Source organism: Camelus dromedarius, chromosome 11, assembly GCF_036321535.1.
Source record: "Camelus dromedarius isolate mCamDro1 chromosome 11, mCamDro1.pat, whole genome shotgun sequence".
NCBI classification, from domain to species: domain Eukaryota; kingdom Metazoa; phylum Chordata; class Mammalia; order Artiodactyla; family Camelidae; genus Camelus; species Camelus dromedarius.
This window is the reverse complement of record NC_087446.1, coordinates 10,390,712-10,410,966: the sequence shown is the minus strand read 5'-3', so window position 1 is coordinate 10,410,966 and position 20,255 is coordinate 10,390,712. Positions and strand designations below refer to the sequence as shown.

General features: G+C 42.8%; 1 protein-coding gene across 14 annotated transcripts in view; it reads right to left on the bottom strand.

Annotated features, from left to right (window-relative positions):
- Nucleotides 1-16,478, bottom strand: part of RBFOX2 (RNA binding fox-1 homolog 2) — a 238,749-nt gene extending 222,271 nt beyond the window's left edge. For 6 of the 14 annotated variants that reach the window (XM_031463174.2, XM_031463171.2, XM_031463175.2 and 3 more), the window contains exon 1: nucleotides 16,216-16,476. In XM_031463174.2, the coding sequence (XP_031319034.1) occupies nucleotides 16,216-16,398 (183 nt within the window). In that variant the 5' untranslated portion in view covers nucleotides 16,399-16,476. Of the gene's footprint in view, nucleotides 1-16,215 lie in introns of all 14 variants that reach the window. The other 8 variants (XR_010383117.1, XM_064491510.1, XM_064491511.1 and 5 more) reach the window with 4 other exon arrangements.
- Nucleotides 16,479-20,255: the final 3,777 nt, after the last annotated feature.

Genomic DNA, 20,255 nt, shown 5'->3' with positions numbered 1-20,255 from the left:
TTCTTTGCTTATGGTAGCAGAATTGGCACACTTTTGCTCTAACACATAACTTAACTCATTTTTCTATGAAAATGAGCAACTTCAAGGATCAAAAGTAAAATAGCTACTGTATATATTCCTACATGATTTTAGTTAATGATTTAATTTTTAAAACAATACATGCATGTAATATAAAATTCAAAAGGCATAAAAGGTACACAATGAAAATTAACCTCACCTATATCCCTATTCCTCTGTCACTCAATCCCTACCCAAGAGGTAACTGATGTTACCAGATCTTGCATTTCCTGGCAAAGAGTCTATGTGTACGTGGATATATACTTTCTGTCATTACACAAATAGTAACAAACTATACACTTTTCAGAACCTTGACTTTTTACACCTGATGTATTTTAGTATTTTCTAAGTGTGTTCATATAGAGCTGTCCAGTTCTTTTTAATGGCTGCATGATATTCCATTTTATGAGTATACCTTGCATTAGTTCACAGATGTCTTGTCAAAGAGCATTTTGATTTTTTCAACATTTTTCTATTTCAAATAATGCTATGATGTATATTCTTACACACAGATGCAAGAGTAACTGTAGGATAAATTCCCTGAGATGGAACTGCTGGGTCAGAGAATATACGCATTTCACATTTTAGTAGATATTCCTAAGTAGCTCTTCATGGAGGTTATGAAACTTTTCACCCCACTAGCAACATGAGCACCTACTTCTCTACCTACACCCTTATCAATACAAAAATTTGTTATCAAATTTTTATTCTTATGTATAGTTGTTCCAGAAACCTCCCCCAATAAGCGTCACAGGTTCCATAAGAACTTCCTTTAACTCCATAATCCTGGGGTCTAGCATCTCATAAGCATTCAAATGTTGCTGAATGAATAAATGACTGAGCAAAAGGGTAAGGGCTTTTGCACAACAGGAGACGTGTACTTTTAACACATAAAACAACAAAAATGATTTAAATATTGGCAGTTTTTCCCTTTCAGAGAGGGAGGAAGAGAGGGAAGAAAGGATGGATGGATGAATGTTGATCTAAAATGGTCTCTCCTAGAAGTTTTTAAAAAGCAGGAAAGATTCCTGTCTGAAATAGTTAAGTATTGTCCTACCTTAAAGGTATATAGCCTAACTTCAAAATGTGAAGAAAGCTGAAGGGCATCCAAAGCTAACAGCAAGACCTCTTCTCTGAAACTGCCAAGGGATGCCAAAACCTCTCACATCAATATTCTTTTTACACAATTTTCCAAATAATTGACTCTCATTATGTATTGTACACAATCTCGTAGTCGGTTAACAGTTCATTCATTTACTTCTGTGCAGCATCTGGCATAGGTAATGCTAAAAATCTCTCGGTCAATACCCCTGCGTGACCACTTGTCATGTGTTTGCCGCGGTCTCTGTGCCCCTGCTTAGTGCTGTTAACAACCACCCTGACAAACAGACAACACTTACATAGTGCTTACCATAGGCCAGGCACTATTCCAAGTGTATTATATTTACAGTATTAACTCATTTAATACTCACAACAACCTTGTGAGGTAGAAACTATTATTTTCCCCATTTTACAAATGAAAAACTGAAGCACAGAGGATATAAGTGACTTGCCCAAAGGACATAGCTGAGTAGGTACAGAGAGAATTTGAATCCAGGCAGTCTGATACCAGAATGGCTCCTCTTACCCCAATATTTTAATAACAGTGTGACAACTGTTCTGATAGAGATGTACAGAGCACAAGGCTTTGACATTTGCTCAGTGTAAACCTATCAGAGCAATTACCACATTGTTTTAAAATTATCTGTGTATACATGCACGTCCCCACTGCAAACTCAAGTCTTAGTCGTCATTGTGCCTAGCACTACCTCACTCAATAAATCTTACCGGGTTAAGGTAAGGAGGTGGAATAATAAAATATCACTTCTGTTCCTCAGGTTTGCACTTTGTATTTTCAATGCTGGTGCTTCTTCCACCCCTGTGTGCCTCCATTTCCTAATACCCATCTCTTCCAAGGCAAGAGGTGCTTCTCAAATTGTGCTGCTTCCCTAGAGATGCTGGCCAGACCTCTCAAACTGCCTTGGGTATATTCTTGGAGTCCTGAAACACTACAGAGACCCACATTACCATTCCTGGTGGGTAGGGCACTGGCAGTACAGCTCTCACCCTCCAGCAGTCACCTGGATCGGTGGCTCTTATCAGGAACATGGAGTAACTTGAGCCACCTCCCAACCCATCTCTCGACTGCTAAGACAGGCGCTTTCTGCTATCAGGTTGCACAAATGCTGGAAACCTTACACTAGGCATGAAGGAAGAAGCAATAAAGGAATCAACACAGCATCTGGTGCCCTGCCAGCTTCCACCCACTGCTTGGGGCCACAGAGACCGAGTAGGCCTAATTCACTCACTGCAAAGCCTTAGGACCATAAGGACTGTATGGTGAGATTAGCATCACCAATCTGATAGAGGTCAGCATTCATCTAGAGAGCAAGACACATCTCCACTGGCCTCATTCTCTGAACAGTGGGAATGCTACATCCTCTAGAATATTCTTGTTGAGACAAAGGTCCATTACAGAAGCCCGCTCTGAAAAACACTGTTTTAGTTCACATCTTTAAACACAAAGTTTGTAAAGGTTAACTGAACCAGAATCAAAGCCTAAGCTTGAAATCCTTAATTCTATGTCTGAATCAGAATCCACTTGTGTCCAGTAACAAAAGAAAAACATTCCCCGTTTGTTGAATCACAACTATCTACCTCCCATCAAGTCTCAGGCACAGAGTGGCCATATTCCAGGGCTGAAGAGCATTCACTCAATCCCAGTCTTCCCACAAATACAGAAGTGAAGTAAAACCAACAGCAATTATGGCTGCTGATCTGCAAACACCTGTTAGGAACTAAACCTTTCTTCCTCACAATTCAACACCAAAGTTGGTTCACTGAACAGCCTCCTCACAATAATAGTATTTAATCAGGATAAATCTGGGCATTTTGGGTATGTCTGGTATTGGAGACGCTATACTGAATAAAATCACACTGCAGTTAGATTCTACGTGCAGTGACTTAAGGCAGATCCTGAGTACTAACTCAATGACAAATGGAATATCTGACCCAATATGGGTCCTACTACTATAAAAAGACAGGACCAGGAGCAGCTGACCAGGGCAGGTAGAGAGCTGAGGATGCCTACCTTTTACTTAAGCATCTTTAAAAGGTATCATCAGTCAGGGATTTATGGGTATTCACATGAAAGAAGAGAAATACAGATCAGGTCTCTAATTCTGTGATTCCAAAAAACAAAGACTCATACTTATAAGTTTCTGTACTAATCAGAGTCATCCTTACCAGAGACATTTAGATGTAATTATCTCAGTAGACCAGAATGATATTAATTCCAGAAATCTAACAAATAAAGGGGAAAAAAAACTACAAGCTGATATAATACGATTTCCAAATATTACAGAAAAAAGCAAAGTATAGAAAAGTATGAATATTAATACTGCCATTTGGGTTTTTTAAAGGAGGTTGAAAAAATACGTAAGTACTATCTCCCGATGGATATCCAAATAACTAACCATCCTGGAGGAGAGAAATTAAGTAGCTGGGAAAAGGCACAGATTTTTTACTCTTCAAACTTTTGCATAGTTTGAATCATTTACCATGTGAATATATTGTATGTTTAAAAAATTAAAGTAAACAGTGAAAAAAAACTCATATTAGAAACCCTCAGAGAAATCACACCCAAAACGTAAAAAAGAGTAAGAAATGAAACAGCCTACTTAGTATTAAAGCTGAAAGTTTGAGCTTACTGCTTGCTCTCACATAATCTCTCTGAGCCTGAAATAACTTGGTCCAGATAACTTCTAGATTCCTTCAGCTCTCATGAGTTCATACCACCCACCATTACCAATCCACTAACTTATCAGTTGTTGATCCATTACTTGATCAATGACAAAATTAGAGACTGATAACTTTAAGGCAAAAAACAACAATAACAAACTAGCATACATACAGCAACCAAGTATCCCATTTAACTTCCCACGAACATAACTAAGGAAAGTGAGATAAACACATTAAGTCTCTAATACAATGCTTGGCACATACAAGTACACAATAAATTTTAGCAAAATTTCAATTCCAAACACTGGCCAGACCTAAATTATTGAAGAAAGAAACTGGAGTTCAGTATTGAGTTCAAGTTCTACATGAATCCACTGTCAGGTAATGGGTAAAATATTTTCAGTACTGAACACATGGCATGCGAAGACAAGGAAGGACATATTCACTTTATTCCTTATCAATCATACCCTTCGGCCCGAGGGCCATGAAGCCCAAAGAAAAAGTCACTAGATAAAAAGCCCTAAGACCTGGATACAAGCATCAGTTTTATCACTTCCTCATCATGAGGCTTAGAGACGTATATTTTCACCACCTGAAGAATGGGAAGAAGAATCACCTATCTTTTGCTGTAGGGAATAAGTAAGGACTTGTACCAAAGCACTTCATAGGCTATAAAACATAATATATATTTAATTATTAAGTATTACATACAGTTTTAGTCACCATGCTTTCAATCCAGACATGGTGATTACACAAAAGGCAACAAAAATTATTAGGGAGATTTTTAAAATAGATTGTATAAAGGTTGATTTATTTTTTCAGTAAACATTTACTGAATTATTATTATAATATATCCATGGCACTGATGGAAGAGCCATGGATACAAAGATTAAGAGACTGTTCCTGCCTTTAAGAAAGTCAAAAAGCATTGGGGTACAAGAAAACAGGGCTTGGTAATTACAATAACAACAGCTATTGTATACTGAACACCTACTGTGTGTAAGGCTCTGAACTAAACACATCACATACATTCTCTCTCTTAATTCTTACATCAACTGTGTAACATATTTTATAAGGGAAGAAGCTGAGGCTTAGAAAAGTTAACTAACTTAATCAAGATCACATAGCGATGATGTGGAAAAGCTAGGGCTCCAACTCAGGTCTGCTGTCTGCAAGCCCATTCTGCTTTTTATAGTCTTAGAGTGGGAAAAATTATTCTAAGTATGACACACACACAAAACAGAAATCATTAATGAAAACATTAATAGATCCTGTCACATTAAAAAAATTAATCTCTGATACAGTAAATGAAAAAGGCAAAGGTACAAAAGAATGTGTAGAAAGGAGGAGGACTAACACAAGAAACGAACAGGGCAGATGGGCACCAGGGATGAGAGGAAGACGCTTCACTAAATATGCTTTTATAAATTTAGAGTCACAACATCTGGTCATGAAAAGTAATATGGGATAGTTCAAATTTTGTTTAAGTCTATTCTGAAGTTATTTGACTTCTGTGTGTGTGTGGCAGAATGACACCTATTATCATTTTTCAAAGAGCAATCAATGGAAAACAGCATGGAGTAACATGAATTAGATAATTCCCTTGCTTAAAACAGGATGCTGGGCCAATCAAATTTTTTAGGTTTCTTCAAATTTTGGGATACTGTTGAACTAAATAAGTATTTACTATGTGCTAAAATTAACACTGTAGAAAACAATCCCTAGTGAAGCCAAAATTCAGTAAGGGTAAATGATCCCTACACCAAGCTCAAGAAAACCAAATATGAAGGCCTCCCAGGATTAAAAAGCAAAGCCTACAGGGGAACACTTACACCAAACCACTCCTGGAGACAGAAGTGCAAAGTAAGCATAAAGGAAAACTGCACATACACACGGATACACAGGTACCATTTATCACAGCATTTTTTATATAGCTGACAAAAATCACTACTGGTCCATGATAAGCACCTCTCTGAAAGGCTTCTGCTCTGTGGACACAACATGCCAAAGTTAACCAATTGATCTACAGCACTGTAAAACACTGGCAGCTCAAAGCCAAAATGTTGCAGCAAAAAGATCTATTTAGTATCACAAAAGCAGCTAAAGACCCTAAAGCACAAAGTAGGGGGACAAAAGATGGGTCACTAATGCATAATGAGCAGCAGCTGGGTTGGGGGAGAATGCCACCAACAGAAATATCAACGTCTAAGCCCCGACACAGACTCTAAATATGACCAGCATTGCTTCAAAGTCCAGGATGTTACCAAGCTTAGCCAAATGAGCTTACTAAAAGTCACCAGTCAGACTATAGCTTCAAGTATGAATACAACATACAAAATACGCAGTAAAATTTGTATGTGAGGATAGCAAACACAGACAAGTAGGAAATGGACCACGTAAGTGATCGCTGTAGAGCATTACTCTTTAAACAAGGCTGAATCTGCCTCTCTCGCAGAGATGTGCAGCTTAAGACCAGAGTCATACTTCGAAAACAAGCACTACCAACTCTGTAAGCTTTGCCAAAGCTCCCACTGTGAGAGGCGGCCATTGTGGAGACTTCCTGAAGTTCCAACAAAGTCCTCAAGCCCATCGTGCCAGCCGCTGACAGTGACAGCGTTCCTGGAAGTCTGTATGAGGTGCAAACCAATGAGTTCAGCTTTGTGGGTGTTGGGAGCCACCACAAAACATCTTCCAATTTTGCCAGTTCTTGCTCTCAAATCACACCATCCTACTACTCTATCCTTGAGAAACTAAGAAATGCCAGGTGAAAGCTGTCAAAGCCCCATATTCAGACTGATTAGAGGACAAGCCAGTCTGAGGGGATAAACAACCTCATTTACAGATTCTTTTGAAAAGAATGGCGGGTGGGGGAGGGCTGAGCAAGAAAGGAGGGGAGGGAGCTAAACAATTCCTGTCTTCTACCCAAAATTATTACCCAGCTTCCTCAGAATTTTTATGGAACACTGAACTGTAGAAAGGGTGGGGGGGGGGAGGAAAAGAAAACTTACGACTGTAAATGTGACTGTATAAAAATCCCCAAGAGAGGATGACCTATGAAACTAAGCTCCACGCAACAACGGCTAACTATGCAGCTGCTTTTCTGCTTGCCGAACAGTCCAAGATAAATAGAGCAGGCTCAGAGAAGCCCACCAACTTCCAGGAAAATGGAACCAAAGTCCTCTTGACTCATGACATGTCACATATCCCTGAAATAAATCTCTAAATGAAATGCATACAGGTCTGCTCTGGAAATCATCTTGGCTGACAGTAATGAACGCCCCCCTCCTCTAAGCAGCTGCCAATTTGCTGAGGAAAAAGCTGCTCAAAATAAAGCAATTGGAAGAACTTCCTGTGAGCCTCTGTTCCAAGTGTTCCAACTAAGCAGTCCACATTCAAACCCTACAGCTTCCCTAAACCACATCAGCAGTTCCTCTGGTTCTCCTAGCATAGCTCCTGCCCCTACCTCAAACCCCAGAGCCGAGAGGGTCCCGCAGCTGCCCCTCCCCACCCCTCAAAATAAATCATGCTTTGTTTGTGGTATTTACAATTAGAATCCAATAAAAAGCGATGCAACCAAAAAGAAAAATAAACAGTATGCCTTCTCAGTAACCACATGCCAGGAACAAAATATCCAATACTCAGTGCAAAATCTCTTTTCCTCGGCAAAAGTGAAACCAAGGAACCTATTTTTCTACATGGGAAAAAAATCCCACATACCAGGGTATTATCTGGGGACTTAAAAAACCTGAGTATTATGGTTGAACACACCCATGTGGAAGTCTAAACTTCAAAGGCTGTTTCTACCCTTGGGAAAATAGGTTTTTATGTAGTTACTCAACCATTATCATTTGGCAATTCAAAACTGTCATCTATTTCACAAGTGGTATTTATCATGTATGCTGTGCCTTGAATCCTCAGCTGAAGTTTCTAGATGCCACGTATGTGCAGAACACGTCAGAAGGAAGTGATATAACGGGTTGCTTTCTCTCTCCCATTCCCTTTTTTAGAACCTACTTTATTCATTTAGAATCCAAAAAGCCAGAGGCATTATAAAGTATGCCCATTCGCCTTTAAAGAGGCCCCAACTAAACCGGCAAGGAGGTCTGGAGGCTGGAGAACGGACAAGGATTATACAGGAGCACAAATCAAAAGCTGAAAGGAAAGGAGGCAGGGATAACAAGGGCCAGAGAGAAGATTCCTATAAAATACTTCCATAAATCTGTCTCCAAAGTTGAGACCTAAAAAAACTGTACCAAGCTTCCTCATTCAGTCATATCCAATTCAATGATCTGAAAAATAGCATGTTTTCTGCGAGGTGTCTCAGTTAGGTATTTCTCCTGCACCCACAAAAACAAGCTATAATAGCTTATGAAATCCACTGGTTGAGAAGGGAAAGGTTAAGGTCCACAGTTTATCAAAAGGGCTTAGCCCCAAATGGTGGTAATATATATGAACTGCAACACTCCAGAATCTCTCAGCAGCACTGTAAAAGGTAGATCAACAGAATGCTCCAGTGAACTGGAACGGGTTAGCTCTAATTGCCCCTTACTCGTGTGGTTCCTCTAGTTTCCTCAGCCACACCATCACAAAGGCGCTTTTTACACACACGTGCTCTCAATTAATATCTGAGCACAGGAAACAAAACAACAGGTTGCCATGCCCACCCAACACATTCAGCAGCTAAATTCCACCTCAGCTTCTGTTTTCAAAGACCTCTCTCTCACCTTTAACCTTGATATCAATGGAAAGATCGGGTACCATTCACAAATCCCACAACATCCAGTCTTCACAGGAGCTGGAAAGCAGACCAATGGCCAGACCCCCCCCCAGGGAAAATCTGGAAAAACAATTAAAGCCATCTGCAGGCTCCAACTGAGGAGGAGGAAGACAAAGTTCACTTCAACAAGAGTGAGTTTCTTGACTACTCAGTCCCCAGCACAGTGCTCCATCCTATGGACCCCAAAGGAAGGTTCCCTTGATCTCACAGGCTGGGTGGGAGTAGAGGGACAGACATCTGAACAATGTTAATCTAAAAAGTCTGAAAACAGAGCTCTGGACGTGGTATTTTGGAAAGCAGCGGGAATATGGGAGGGATGGGAGGAGACACAAAAGGCATCCAGAAGGAATCAGTATCCCAACTTATTCTTGAAGACTGAGCCTTACAAATGAGAGATGTGGCGTGGGAATTTCAGGTAGAAGGGGCAGAAACAAAGCACAGAGCTCTGAATGAGCCTAGGTGGCACAGTGCTCAGGAAACCACAAGTCCCTTACTATGGACTTGAGGTGGAGTGCAGACAGAGATGAGGCTAGAAAGGCAGGCCAGAAGCACCTGGTAGGCCAAACCAGAGGATGGACTTTATCCAGAAGTCAAAGACAAGCTATTAAATGATTTTTGCTCTTTTAGATGGGTGACTTTGTCAGAACAGTCAGAAAGACAGGTTTGGAGAGACTAGAAAGAAACCAAGAGACAAAGGCACCCCAGCTCAATTTTGGCAAACTAAAATGAGAACAAAAAGTGCCATCTATTTGATGCAATACATTTAACCAACAAGCCTTATAAAATTTGGAACACAAACATTTTCACAGCTCCTGCATCCATGTAGCACCAAAACAGCCAGCACAGCTGTCACCGCATTCCCAATCCCACAGGTTCCATGTAACGTCCCCATGCCTGATGCGGGGGCTGTGATACTTCAGTAGTCCTTTTAGTCCTTAGCAAAGTGAATGTCTCCTCTTCCTCTAACTGGAGACACCACCATGACCAGGTCCATTCACCTCCCTCACCCGGATGTCAAATTAGATTTCCTGGCTTAACACACTGCTCATCACTGGTAGTTTCCAACTCTAGCACTTAGTCAATCAGAAGCGCATCAACCACCCCATGCTGATCACGTGGTAAGCAGGAACTCACTGAGTGCAGTATAGCAGGTTATAAGGGAGGCAAGAAATAACCATTTACTGCTGGGTTCCATGATGGGCACTCTAAAGAATCTCAGTTACTCATTATAGAAGCTCACTGGAGTAGGCAGTAATCCTCCCAGTTCACAGATGGGTAAACAGGAACTCAGATGTTAAATATACTGCCAAAAGTCATTCAGTTGGTTGGTAAGTGGAGGAGCCAGGATTCCAACACCAATATGAGAAATTCTAAATAGTGTTTCTTCCACTACACCATACATCAAGTATGTATGGATATACAACAGTATATTAAGGTTCGTAATGATAATAGTAATAATAACAGTATCTCCCTTATAAAAATTGAGAGGGGACACATATTGTATAGTCGCAGATTAAGGGATCACTCAGAGAAGTCACAACTGAGTGATCACAACTGGAATCTCCAAATGCACTTCTGGGCATTAGTGACCAAAACACATTCAGACTCAAACAATCAAAGCAACCTGGCTAACCTCCAGATAAATCTATCGAATCCTCCATACAGTTCCCCTCAGAGCCCTGAAGACAACATCTGAAAACACTTATGGCTGACTGCTCGCTCTCGCACTCTCTCCCAAACTACTTTACCACCCAAATTACAGAAATATGTCCAGGATTCACATGGCAGTTCTGATCCGATTTGCCCCAATCCTGGCTCAAGCAGCTTTGCGCTACTCTCCTAACTAGATCAGCGCCAGCCAATGGGTTTATTCAAGCTGATCTATGATGGATTAGATAATGAAACCTTAGCCATGTAAACTGCCTGCTTGCACTGGGGCTGGAGGGGAGAAGAATAGGAAACTCAATACTCCTAGGGGCCACCTAAAACACCACACGCACTCGCCGTCCTCACTCCATCTGTTTGCTCACGCTCCAATTACTGCCGTTTCCTTTCCATCATCTCACATGGTCTTCCCTCCTGTCTTTGAAGGAAGTGCACATTTGTCACAGAAAAAGATGTTTACTATGCTTTACAAATGTGTATCCAAAGCAATTCAAACAAGTCCACTCACTAAAATGACCATCTTTATTGTTTCTACAAATTATTGAAGCCTGACATCAAACTGATGGCCTGAGAGATGTCAAAACAGAGATTCACTAGCAACATTCTTGTTTACACCACGTAGTACAGTGAATTTCTTTCTTAGCCCTGTAATCTTGGGGCCTGTCTGCACCAGTCTGCTTTATATCAAAATGAAAGTTAAATCTCTAGTTAGCTTCTGTTGTGTTCACATGTCAGCGTGATAGAGAAAAGAATGACAAGGTGTCTAGAAAATAGGACAGGAAGTTAGGAGACAAATTCAACTCAGGCTAATCTCGAGTCACCCTGAAGAATAATTCTACTTTGAACTCAGATCTTTCTCATTCTCAAAGATATTCCCAGTTTTACATCCACAGGCTTCCTTGTGAGGCTCAAAAAAAAAAAAAAAAACCTAGTAATTTTTACATGACTGTGCCTCAGTTTCTCCAACTACAATACTTACCACTCTGGTAGCATGACAGGCTGAATGTGTGTTGTCCTCCCCCACCGCAAAATTAGTATGTTGAAGTCCTAGCCCACAATGTGATGGTATTTGTAAACAGGGCCTTTGGGAGGTGATCAGGTCATGAGAGTGGGACCCTCACGATGGGATAAGTACCCTTATAAAAAGGGGAAAAGATCTCTCTCTCTCCCCATTAGCATACACTAAGAAAAGGCCCTGTGAACACACAGAAAGCAGCAGCTGTCTACAAGCCAGGAAGAAAGCCCTTACCAGACACCAAATCTCCTAGCACCTTGATCTTAGCCTTCCAGTCTCCAGAACTGTAAGAAACAAATTTCTGTTAAGCCACCCACTCTGTTATTTTGTTAGGGTGCCTGAGCAGACTAAGACATGTAGAATTGAAAAATCCAATAATTTTAGAGAGATATTGTTCACAATATCACTTGGAAGGTCAACACATCATTTTTAGAATTCTATTCAAATGGCAGCAGCGCATTCAGTTTCAGCATTAAACACCCAAACCAGAGTCCAAAGAGACAGCTACTTAGGAGGAAAGAAATCCAGAAACAAGCAAATGGGAAGATAAAATACTTCAAGAAATATAGTTTCTACATAGCAATTTACAGGCTACCAGGTACCCCTTCCCTAAGATCAGGAAGAAAGTCTTTCCACCACTGGAATCAACCAATATGAACAACTTCTGAACTCACTTAGCTACCCTGGATTTATGACTCTATGGTCAGAAGCAGTTAAGCTGGCCATGTAATAATCACATACCAACATTTCACTACCATAAAGAATTTTGCCGAAAGCTATAAATAAAAACTAAGGTGCAGCTTGCCTTATAAAGCAGCTAAGTTCCTAGAAAGTTGCACAAAAATTGAATTTTTGCTCATCAAATTATTTATATTCACTAGAAGAGTTGACCAAAAAACTTCATTGACCAGTGCTTTTTATAAAGCCCAAGTTTTTCACATATATCAGGCTTGCTTAAAGTGAAATGTACCTCTAACATCTATATATGTAATTCATTTAACTCTCTACCAGGTTAGTGTACAATATTTTCAAGTACCTTCTTTAACAACTAACTTAATTTCTCAAACCACTTCTCAATTTTTAGGCTGAATTTGTCTCTTTTTCTCTCCTACTCTACAGTTCGGGGTTCTCTGCTTCTAAACTGTTTCCAGGGCTGTACAGACTCCTTCGCCATCCACATAAAGCTCCTGGATGCTGGCCTTGAAAGGAGAGAAACTTCCTCTTCCCTCTATGTTTCCTTCTTAGCTTAAGGATTATAACATAAGCACCACAGACTCTCTCTCCTCCCCTGTGCTCCACTTTGGGAAGTAATGATTTACTCCAAAAGCTTAGTGGCTGTAACTCAACAGGGTTCAGCTTTGGAATCTGTACCTTAGAGCTATAGCTCCATTTAGTATGTAGTCTTGGTAAATTAACCCCAGTAAATGACTTCTGTAAAGAAGGGTTAATCCTTTGACACTCAAAAGATTGGGGAATTTCATCAAAGTACTCTCACCCCTAAATTTCATGATTTTTTTCCTATCCCTTAATTATTCATAAAAGGTAAATTTCAATGTCAACTTAACAGGCATTAAGCAAGCACTTACTATGTACCCAAAACTGTGAGGTACTACAAAAGATAAACACAAAGAAAACACAGTTCCTGTCTTCTAGAAGGTTACAGCATCACTAGAGAAACAAGAATAAAACAATGCAGGGACAATACAAGATGATACATAATTAAACATCAATATAACAGGAGACAAGAGAGGGGTCTGACTAAGCTGTCAGGGAAGGCTTCCGAGAAGGAGCTATGACCTCAGAAAAGCTCCATTTGTGTTACAATTAAGGAAAAAAAAAAACATGCGTTTTAAGACAAACCCATATATCAAAAAGTAGGCTACTCTAGATTTTTTAAATACAAATTTACATGGGCCTATAGGCATGTCTACACTGCTAATACCATTTCCTCAAACTGCCTGGCCCCTGATCGTTCTCCCCGGCCACACAGTCCCTTGCTCTCAAACACAAGTACACTTCTCTCTCATCACCTCTGCACCCACACTTGCTCTACCTGAACCCTCTTCCCTCAAATATCTGTATGGCCCATTCCTTCATGTCATTCAAAGGTCACTTAGCAGAGAGGCCTTACCTAACCATCTTCTTCACCACTCCGTATCCCTTTCCCTGCTTTATTTTTTTTCTTAGCACTTACCACCACCTAATAATGCTTGATTTGTTTATTGTCTGTCTATTTCGATTAGAATATTAGTTCCATGAGAGCAGAGTCTTTGTTTTGTTCACTACCATACTTCCTAGGCTCTAAAACAGGGCCTAGCATATAGCAGCTATTCAATAAACATTCATTAAACGAATACTCAATATTCTGTCACTATAATCAGAATGATATAGCAATGTCCTAGAGATGGTGGTCACCCAAGCTTAAATTTTATCTTTTCATTAACATTATATTTCCTTTACTCTGAATCATACCTCAAATTTCAACCTCCATATAAAGCCTTCCTTGACCATTTCAGCAAGAATGACCATCTCCTTCTCCTGGCCTCAGTGGCACAAATCCTCTGCACACTCTGGCTCTCCATTTTGCAAAGCCTTATGTCATGCATCTACCCTTTGGTATCTCTACTCCTGTTCCTCTGGAACTTACCAAAAAAATCCATATACATATGTGTGTATGTGCGTGTGTATAAATATACACACATGCTTTTTTTTTTAAACTTTTCACCCATTTTAACTCCCCATCTAGACTGTAAACACCAAATACCTTAAGGTGAGAGAACTTGACATATTTAAAGAAGGTAACTTAGAAATCATCCTGTACAAACACTGTATTTTACAACTAAGGAAACAGGGCCCCAAAAGAAGGGATTTTCCCAGAACCATACAGGTAATTGAAGGCAGGGGGCTAAATCAATAATGAGTTGAATACCTGTGTGACATGGTGTATTGAAACTACATCGATAAGAATGGATAAAGTGAATAAATAAAGATCCACAAGTACACTGAGTGAATAAAGGGTTCTCTGTGGGATAGTTCCAAATTGTCCATCCATACCCAAAGGGCCTAATCCACTCCTTCCTCTGCATACTCCTAAGTCCCCATACACTGCTCCATTTCCAAATACTACTATCCTTGGTCAATTTGAAGGCAAATCAGCAAATAATGGGCCCCAGGAGGAAGAGGGACAGGGAAGGAGTGGGAGTCTCACTATTAACCATGATTGACAGAAACAACAAATACAAACAGACATAGATATATGCACACACCAAGCAGAACATGCTCACCAGCACCCACAGCCAGTTTTCTCCCCTTAACATCCAAAGTTAACCCACCTCACCTGAAGTCTCCCCATATTCGTCTGTATTTTTTCCATGGCCCTGAGCTTTTCTCACAATCCCTCTCCCTGACAGAGCTCGAATGGAGAACAAAAAGCAGGCAAACAAAAGAATTCAAAAATAAACACCAAGAGGGTCACTTTACCCAAGTCAACACAAGTAATAGAGTGGCCTCTGCAAGGGAGACCAAGAAGCACACAGCAAATATACCAGGCTTAAATACAGCTCCGTCTCTAACAGAGGAAGTCAGGCAGAGCCTTGAAAAGCAGAGAGCAGAGCACAGGAAGTCTTTTAGCACTGCAGAGATTTCCAAGAGTGGTGTAATGGAGAGAGCACAGGAATAGGAATTAGAAGACTAGGCTTCTAGTTCCAGTTTCACCACCAGCTAATCAGGTGGCCCTAGGCAAGTCACTAGTCTCTGGTCTTTTGATTCTCAATCTATAAGATGAGGTAGTTAAAACATTTTGGGACTTGACTCCCCTCTCAAAAAAAAAAAAAAAAAGATGAAAACTACTGAATTTCTCCCACCAAAGAATGCCCATAAACTATTTTGCGTAAGAACGTTCCAAGTCTATCCAGGCTAAGAACGCCAGGAAAAGATGTCTCTGGTCCCTTGTATCTCTAACATTCTCCGATTCTAAGAGAATTAGGCAGTAGTCTAAACAATTGCTGGTAGGCAAGCCCCACCATTTCACAGCAAGTATTTTCTGAACAGAGACCAAATTCTAAAACCTAGGACGGTTTCACACTCTTCCTCAAACTACAAAGTCAACTAACATCATCACTACATCCCCATTCCCTCACCAAATCAACCAGCTTATCCTTGAGTTCACAACTCAGAATCCAGCCTTCTAACAGCCCAATAAATTTTCTTTTATCCCCCGGACATTAAATAGCTAGTCGCTGCCCAACAACTGGCAAACTACAGGAGGGGCACGTCCTGTGTCTAGTGCCAGACTCATCAGCACGCTCCACAAAGTTAAAGAGCCTGAGCACCAGTGTCCCCACAACACTACTCAAGTCCTTGTATTTCTCGCAACCCTTGTGTAACTGATTTAACCCACAATCTAAGCCACATCCCCTTTGGGCTCTCGAGGAGTTTTCTCGCTTTCCACTTCTCTCCTTTTTATTATCGCTCTCCTTCTCCATCCCCGTTGTGTGTCTAGGGCTGCCAAAAAGGTACTCCTTTTGGATAGGTTTCCCAACACTGTCCCCCACCCTCGTCATCGACTTGGTCCAGCAGCTCTCTGGGCTACAGACCCAGGATTTCCTGGCTTCCACTCCACCCCAAGGAACTAAGGAAGGGTTTGAAAGATTGGAATCCATCTCAAGCTTGCTCGATTTCCCCCTAACACCTATTCACGCATCGTGCCCCCTCGTCCCCTCAGGAATCAAAACCCTCTGGGGCACACTGGGCTTCTCCTGCACCCTCCACTTCGAAGCCAGTGTCGCCCCACCTTCCAACCAGGCCCCGACCGGCCCCCTCCCACCTCCAAGCCGGGACCCCTGGAAGCCCTCCCCCTTCCCAGCCAGGGAGCCCCGCGCCGCCCCCCAGCGATAACAAGGCGCCCGCCCCGCGCGTTCACCTGCATCCCGCCGCCGTCGGCCGCCGCCTCCTCGGTGCGCGGCCGCTTGCTCAGGCCAGGCTCGGCTCCGTCTCCTCCCCCTCCGGGCACCGGCAGCTCCAGCTCCGACTCCCGCTTCATCCCCCGGGCAGCGGCGCCGGGCCCAAGCTGAGGCGGCTGCTGCGGCTGGGCGCCTTCCGCCATCCGCCCGCGCCCCCCTCGCCTTCGGGAGCCGGGCGACCCGCGACAGGCCACCTCCCCCTGGGCCTCGGCCCCGACTGTCGCGACAGGCGGGCGCGCGCCTGCCCCCGCCCCCGCGTGCGTGCGTGCGTGCGCGCGGGCCCGGCGCCCCTTCGGCGGCGGGCGGTCGCGGCTGGTCGCTGGCCGGCACCCTGGCTCGGGGCGGCTGGCGGGTCGCGACGTGCACTCTCTCGCGCCCCCACGCGCACACACGACCCCCGGCCCGGCCCGCCGCGCGGCCCGCCTCGCGCACTCACGGAGCTGGCCCGCCGGCCCGCGGTCGCTCCTTCACACAGTCCCTCACCACACGCCGGGCCGAGGGAGGAAGGGGGCGGTCCGGGATCCCGAGGCGTGGGGAGGGGTGTTTATTTGGGGGGAGGGGGGCTCGAGGCCGGAACGAGCTGACTGGCCGGGATCCTCCGACCGCCACTGTGGCAGCACCGGGAAGGCGGGGAGAGAGAAAGAAGGAGGAAGGGCCCGGGATCTGGGACTCCAGCCCGCGCGGGAGGCCTGGGTGGCGGGGGAGAGGGGGCGGCGGCGGCCAAGCCCGAGATGGGGGCGGGGCTAGCACCCCTCGGCAATCTCCGCCGCCTCCGCTCCGGGCGCCCGAGGGAGGCTGGGAAGAGATCGGGGGAGTTCGGGAATCTCCGGCCCAGGCGAGGGATAGTGCTGGAGGCAGCGCGCGGCTGGAGTTCCAGCGCGGAGGGGGCGGAGCCTACTTCCCTAAGGGCAGGGCCACAGCCTAGAAAGGGCGGAGCTTGAGAGGCCCGAGTTCTGCGTAGCAACACCCTCTGGTGGGACTCGCTGTGTAAAGTTGTGCCCGGAATCCGCCCATCTGGCCGCCTCAGTTTCAGACAAGGGAAGAGGCTCTGAGGATGGGGGGACCTTTGCCTGCTCCCTCTCCCACAGAAGAATGAAGATCTCCAGTCGGAAGGTCCAGGAATGAAGCCACCACTGCATGACTCTCAGTTCCGAAAGCCTTTTCTTTAATCATAATTATTATCACATTCCTGATCATATTAATTATAACTAATGTCTCTAAGAGCTTTACAGTTTGCACATGGGTTCTCAGGCCCTTTTTGGAGGTGATGATATAAGCAGAGTAGATACCATGATCTCTGTTTCATTGATGGTGAACCTGAACCTTTGTTAAGTCCCGCAGATAAAAAGTGGCAGATCTAGATCTCAGGACACCAGATCATATTCTCTTTCTCTGCACTTTGCTGCCTAACACTTTATTGCTTATCAACTTCGTGCAATTAGAGATATTTGAGCAATAGCTTCTCTCTCCTACCAGACTGTAAGGACCAAGAGGACATCTACTTTCTCTGGGTTCCATGCTGTGCCCTGTACATTATAGGGATACAATCATGTTACATGAATGACCTAGATGCTGCTAATTAGCTTAAACATGTTGCTTCATCTCTTTGGATCCCTGCTCCATCATTTGCAAAATGAGGAGACAGCTTAGATCAGTGGTTTGAAAACAGGTTTGAGGTGGGGGAGTATAGCTCAAGTGGTAGAGCGTGTGCTTAGTATGCACAAGGTTCTGAGTTCAATCCCCAGTAACTCCTCTAAAAATAAATAAGCCTAATTTCCTCATCCACCACTGAAATAAAATACAGTAATGAGACTAGGCTTGAAGTTTTGCCCCTTCCCATCTCCCCCAAGACATTTGTCAACATCTGGAGATATTTTTGGTTGTTACACTGGGTTGGGGTGTGCTGCTGGTGGATAGAGACCAAGAATGATCAGGAATGTTGTTCAACATCCTGCAATGAACAGGGCAGTCCCCATAACAGTTATCTAGCCCAAAATGTCAATAGTAGCTGAGGTTGAGAAACCGCGGGTTAGATAACTTCTCAGGTCATTTCCAGATGGGTCTACGATTTGTCCTTTGAACTTGGGTTTAACCTGGCTAGTGCTGGAACAGTACAGTGATAAAGGTCCCTGCTTTGGAGTCAGACCAACCCAGGTTTGAATCTAGAATATACCACCTACTGCCCACTGATGTTAGACAGTGATGACTGAAGAATTTCTATACCAAAAGGGATTAGGGTCTGCAGACTGGTTGTAAGGGAGGACTTGTCTTGAAGCTGAGTTTTCATAGCGAGCACACTGTTTTAACTAGGCTGTGTTATAGACCGATAAAAACAGTCAAGTTTTAGCTCTGCTACTTACAAGTCATGGTGCCTTGTGAAAACTTTAGCTTCTCAATGCCTCAGTTTCTTCATCTGAAAACTAGGCTAATTACTAGTACCTTCCTGAAAAGATTACTGTGAGGGTTTAAATGAGTTATCACACATTAAGAACTTTGAACAGATTGGCCTATCGTAAGCACTCAATAAATGATAAGAATATGTCATTATCATTACCATTGGGTTTTTTTAATTACATAAGGTAATTTATGTAATTCTTTCATGAGGCTGCTAGAGATTAACATGGGCAGACAAAGCTCCCCAAGTCACCATTTGGTGAGCAAATCGATTATTTTCACCAAGCCTTAAATTCCTTGTTTGTAAGATGACAATAATATCACAGTGTTGTTCTAAGGACTAACGGAGACAATATAAAGCACTTAGCATAGTGCCTAACTATAGTATCTGCTAATAAGTGGTAAATATTTATCATCTAATTTGTTTAGTGACAGTAAGCTACTGGCTAAGGGGCCCATGGCTGGAAGGAGAAGCCCAGGCATCTCTTAATACTGCTATTTGGGTTATTGTGTTGGAAGTCCAAATGCCTGCAAGTTTGTGCTTGAGCTGAATTAGGTGGTTCCAACCTAAATCAGCCGGTACCTCACAGCAGATGGGGCTCCATCTAAGCACTATGGATTTGAAGAAAAATTGGGATACTTCCTGATGGCTTGTGGAACAACAATGGCTTTTTCTTTTTTAAACCTAGGGGCATCAGTGTTTGGTTTTCTGACATGTTACTTTCTAGACTGGTATCTTAAGAATTCTTTTCCCCTCCCAACCTACCTTGCCAAAATACTGGTATCTAAATGATGCTAGGTCCTTCCTGGACTGCTCCAGGAAGAAATGAGATTTGGGATCAGGGCTAATTGTGACTCAAATTATTGTTATTCAAGTAGCACATGTGTCCCGAAGAAATAGAGTGATGTGGTATGGGAACATTTGAATGACCAGGCAGAACAAAGAGAAATTGGACCCCGCCCTGTAAACAAGCATTAAGCATTCAGGGAGAGAGAGAATAGAAACCTATAAATAGTAGACGAGGCCAAAGGCACCCAGGGCAGCACAAAAATCAGGATCATTTCTTTCACATACATCTGCAACTACCTGTTTGGAAACAGGTGGTTATAAAACATTACAGTGGAGGAGGACAATATTAAAATATTTTCCTAGAAAGAATTTTTAGCTGCAGAAACTAAGTCCTAACATTCATTCATTTATCCATTCAACAAACTATGGGCAAGAGTCTGGGATACCAAGACAAATAAGGAGAAGGGAGGGTACAGCTCAAGTGGTAGAGCACGTGGTTAGTCTGCACAAGGTCCTGGGTTCAATCCCCAGTACCTCCTCTAAAAATAAATAAACCTAATTACCTCCCCCCTGTCCCCACCAAAGTAAAATAATTAAATAATATGTAAATTAAATATTTAAAAAATGAATAAGGAACTCACAGACAAGGGAAGAAGGGATGAACAGATAAAAAGACAATTGTAATGCTTCATGACAAAGAGGTCATCTTTCATATCCGTCAAGAACACAGACTCTGGTGTCACACAGACATGGGTTTAAATATGATATGACCATAAATCTGACCTTAGACAAGAGAGATCCTTAGCATTTCTAGGG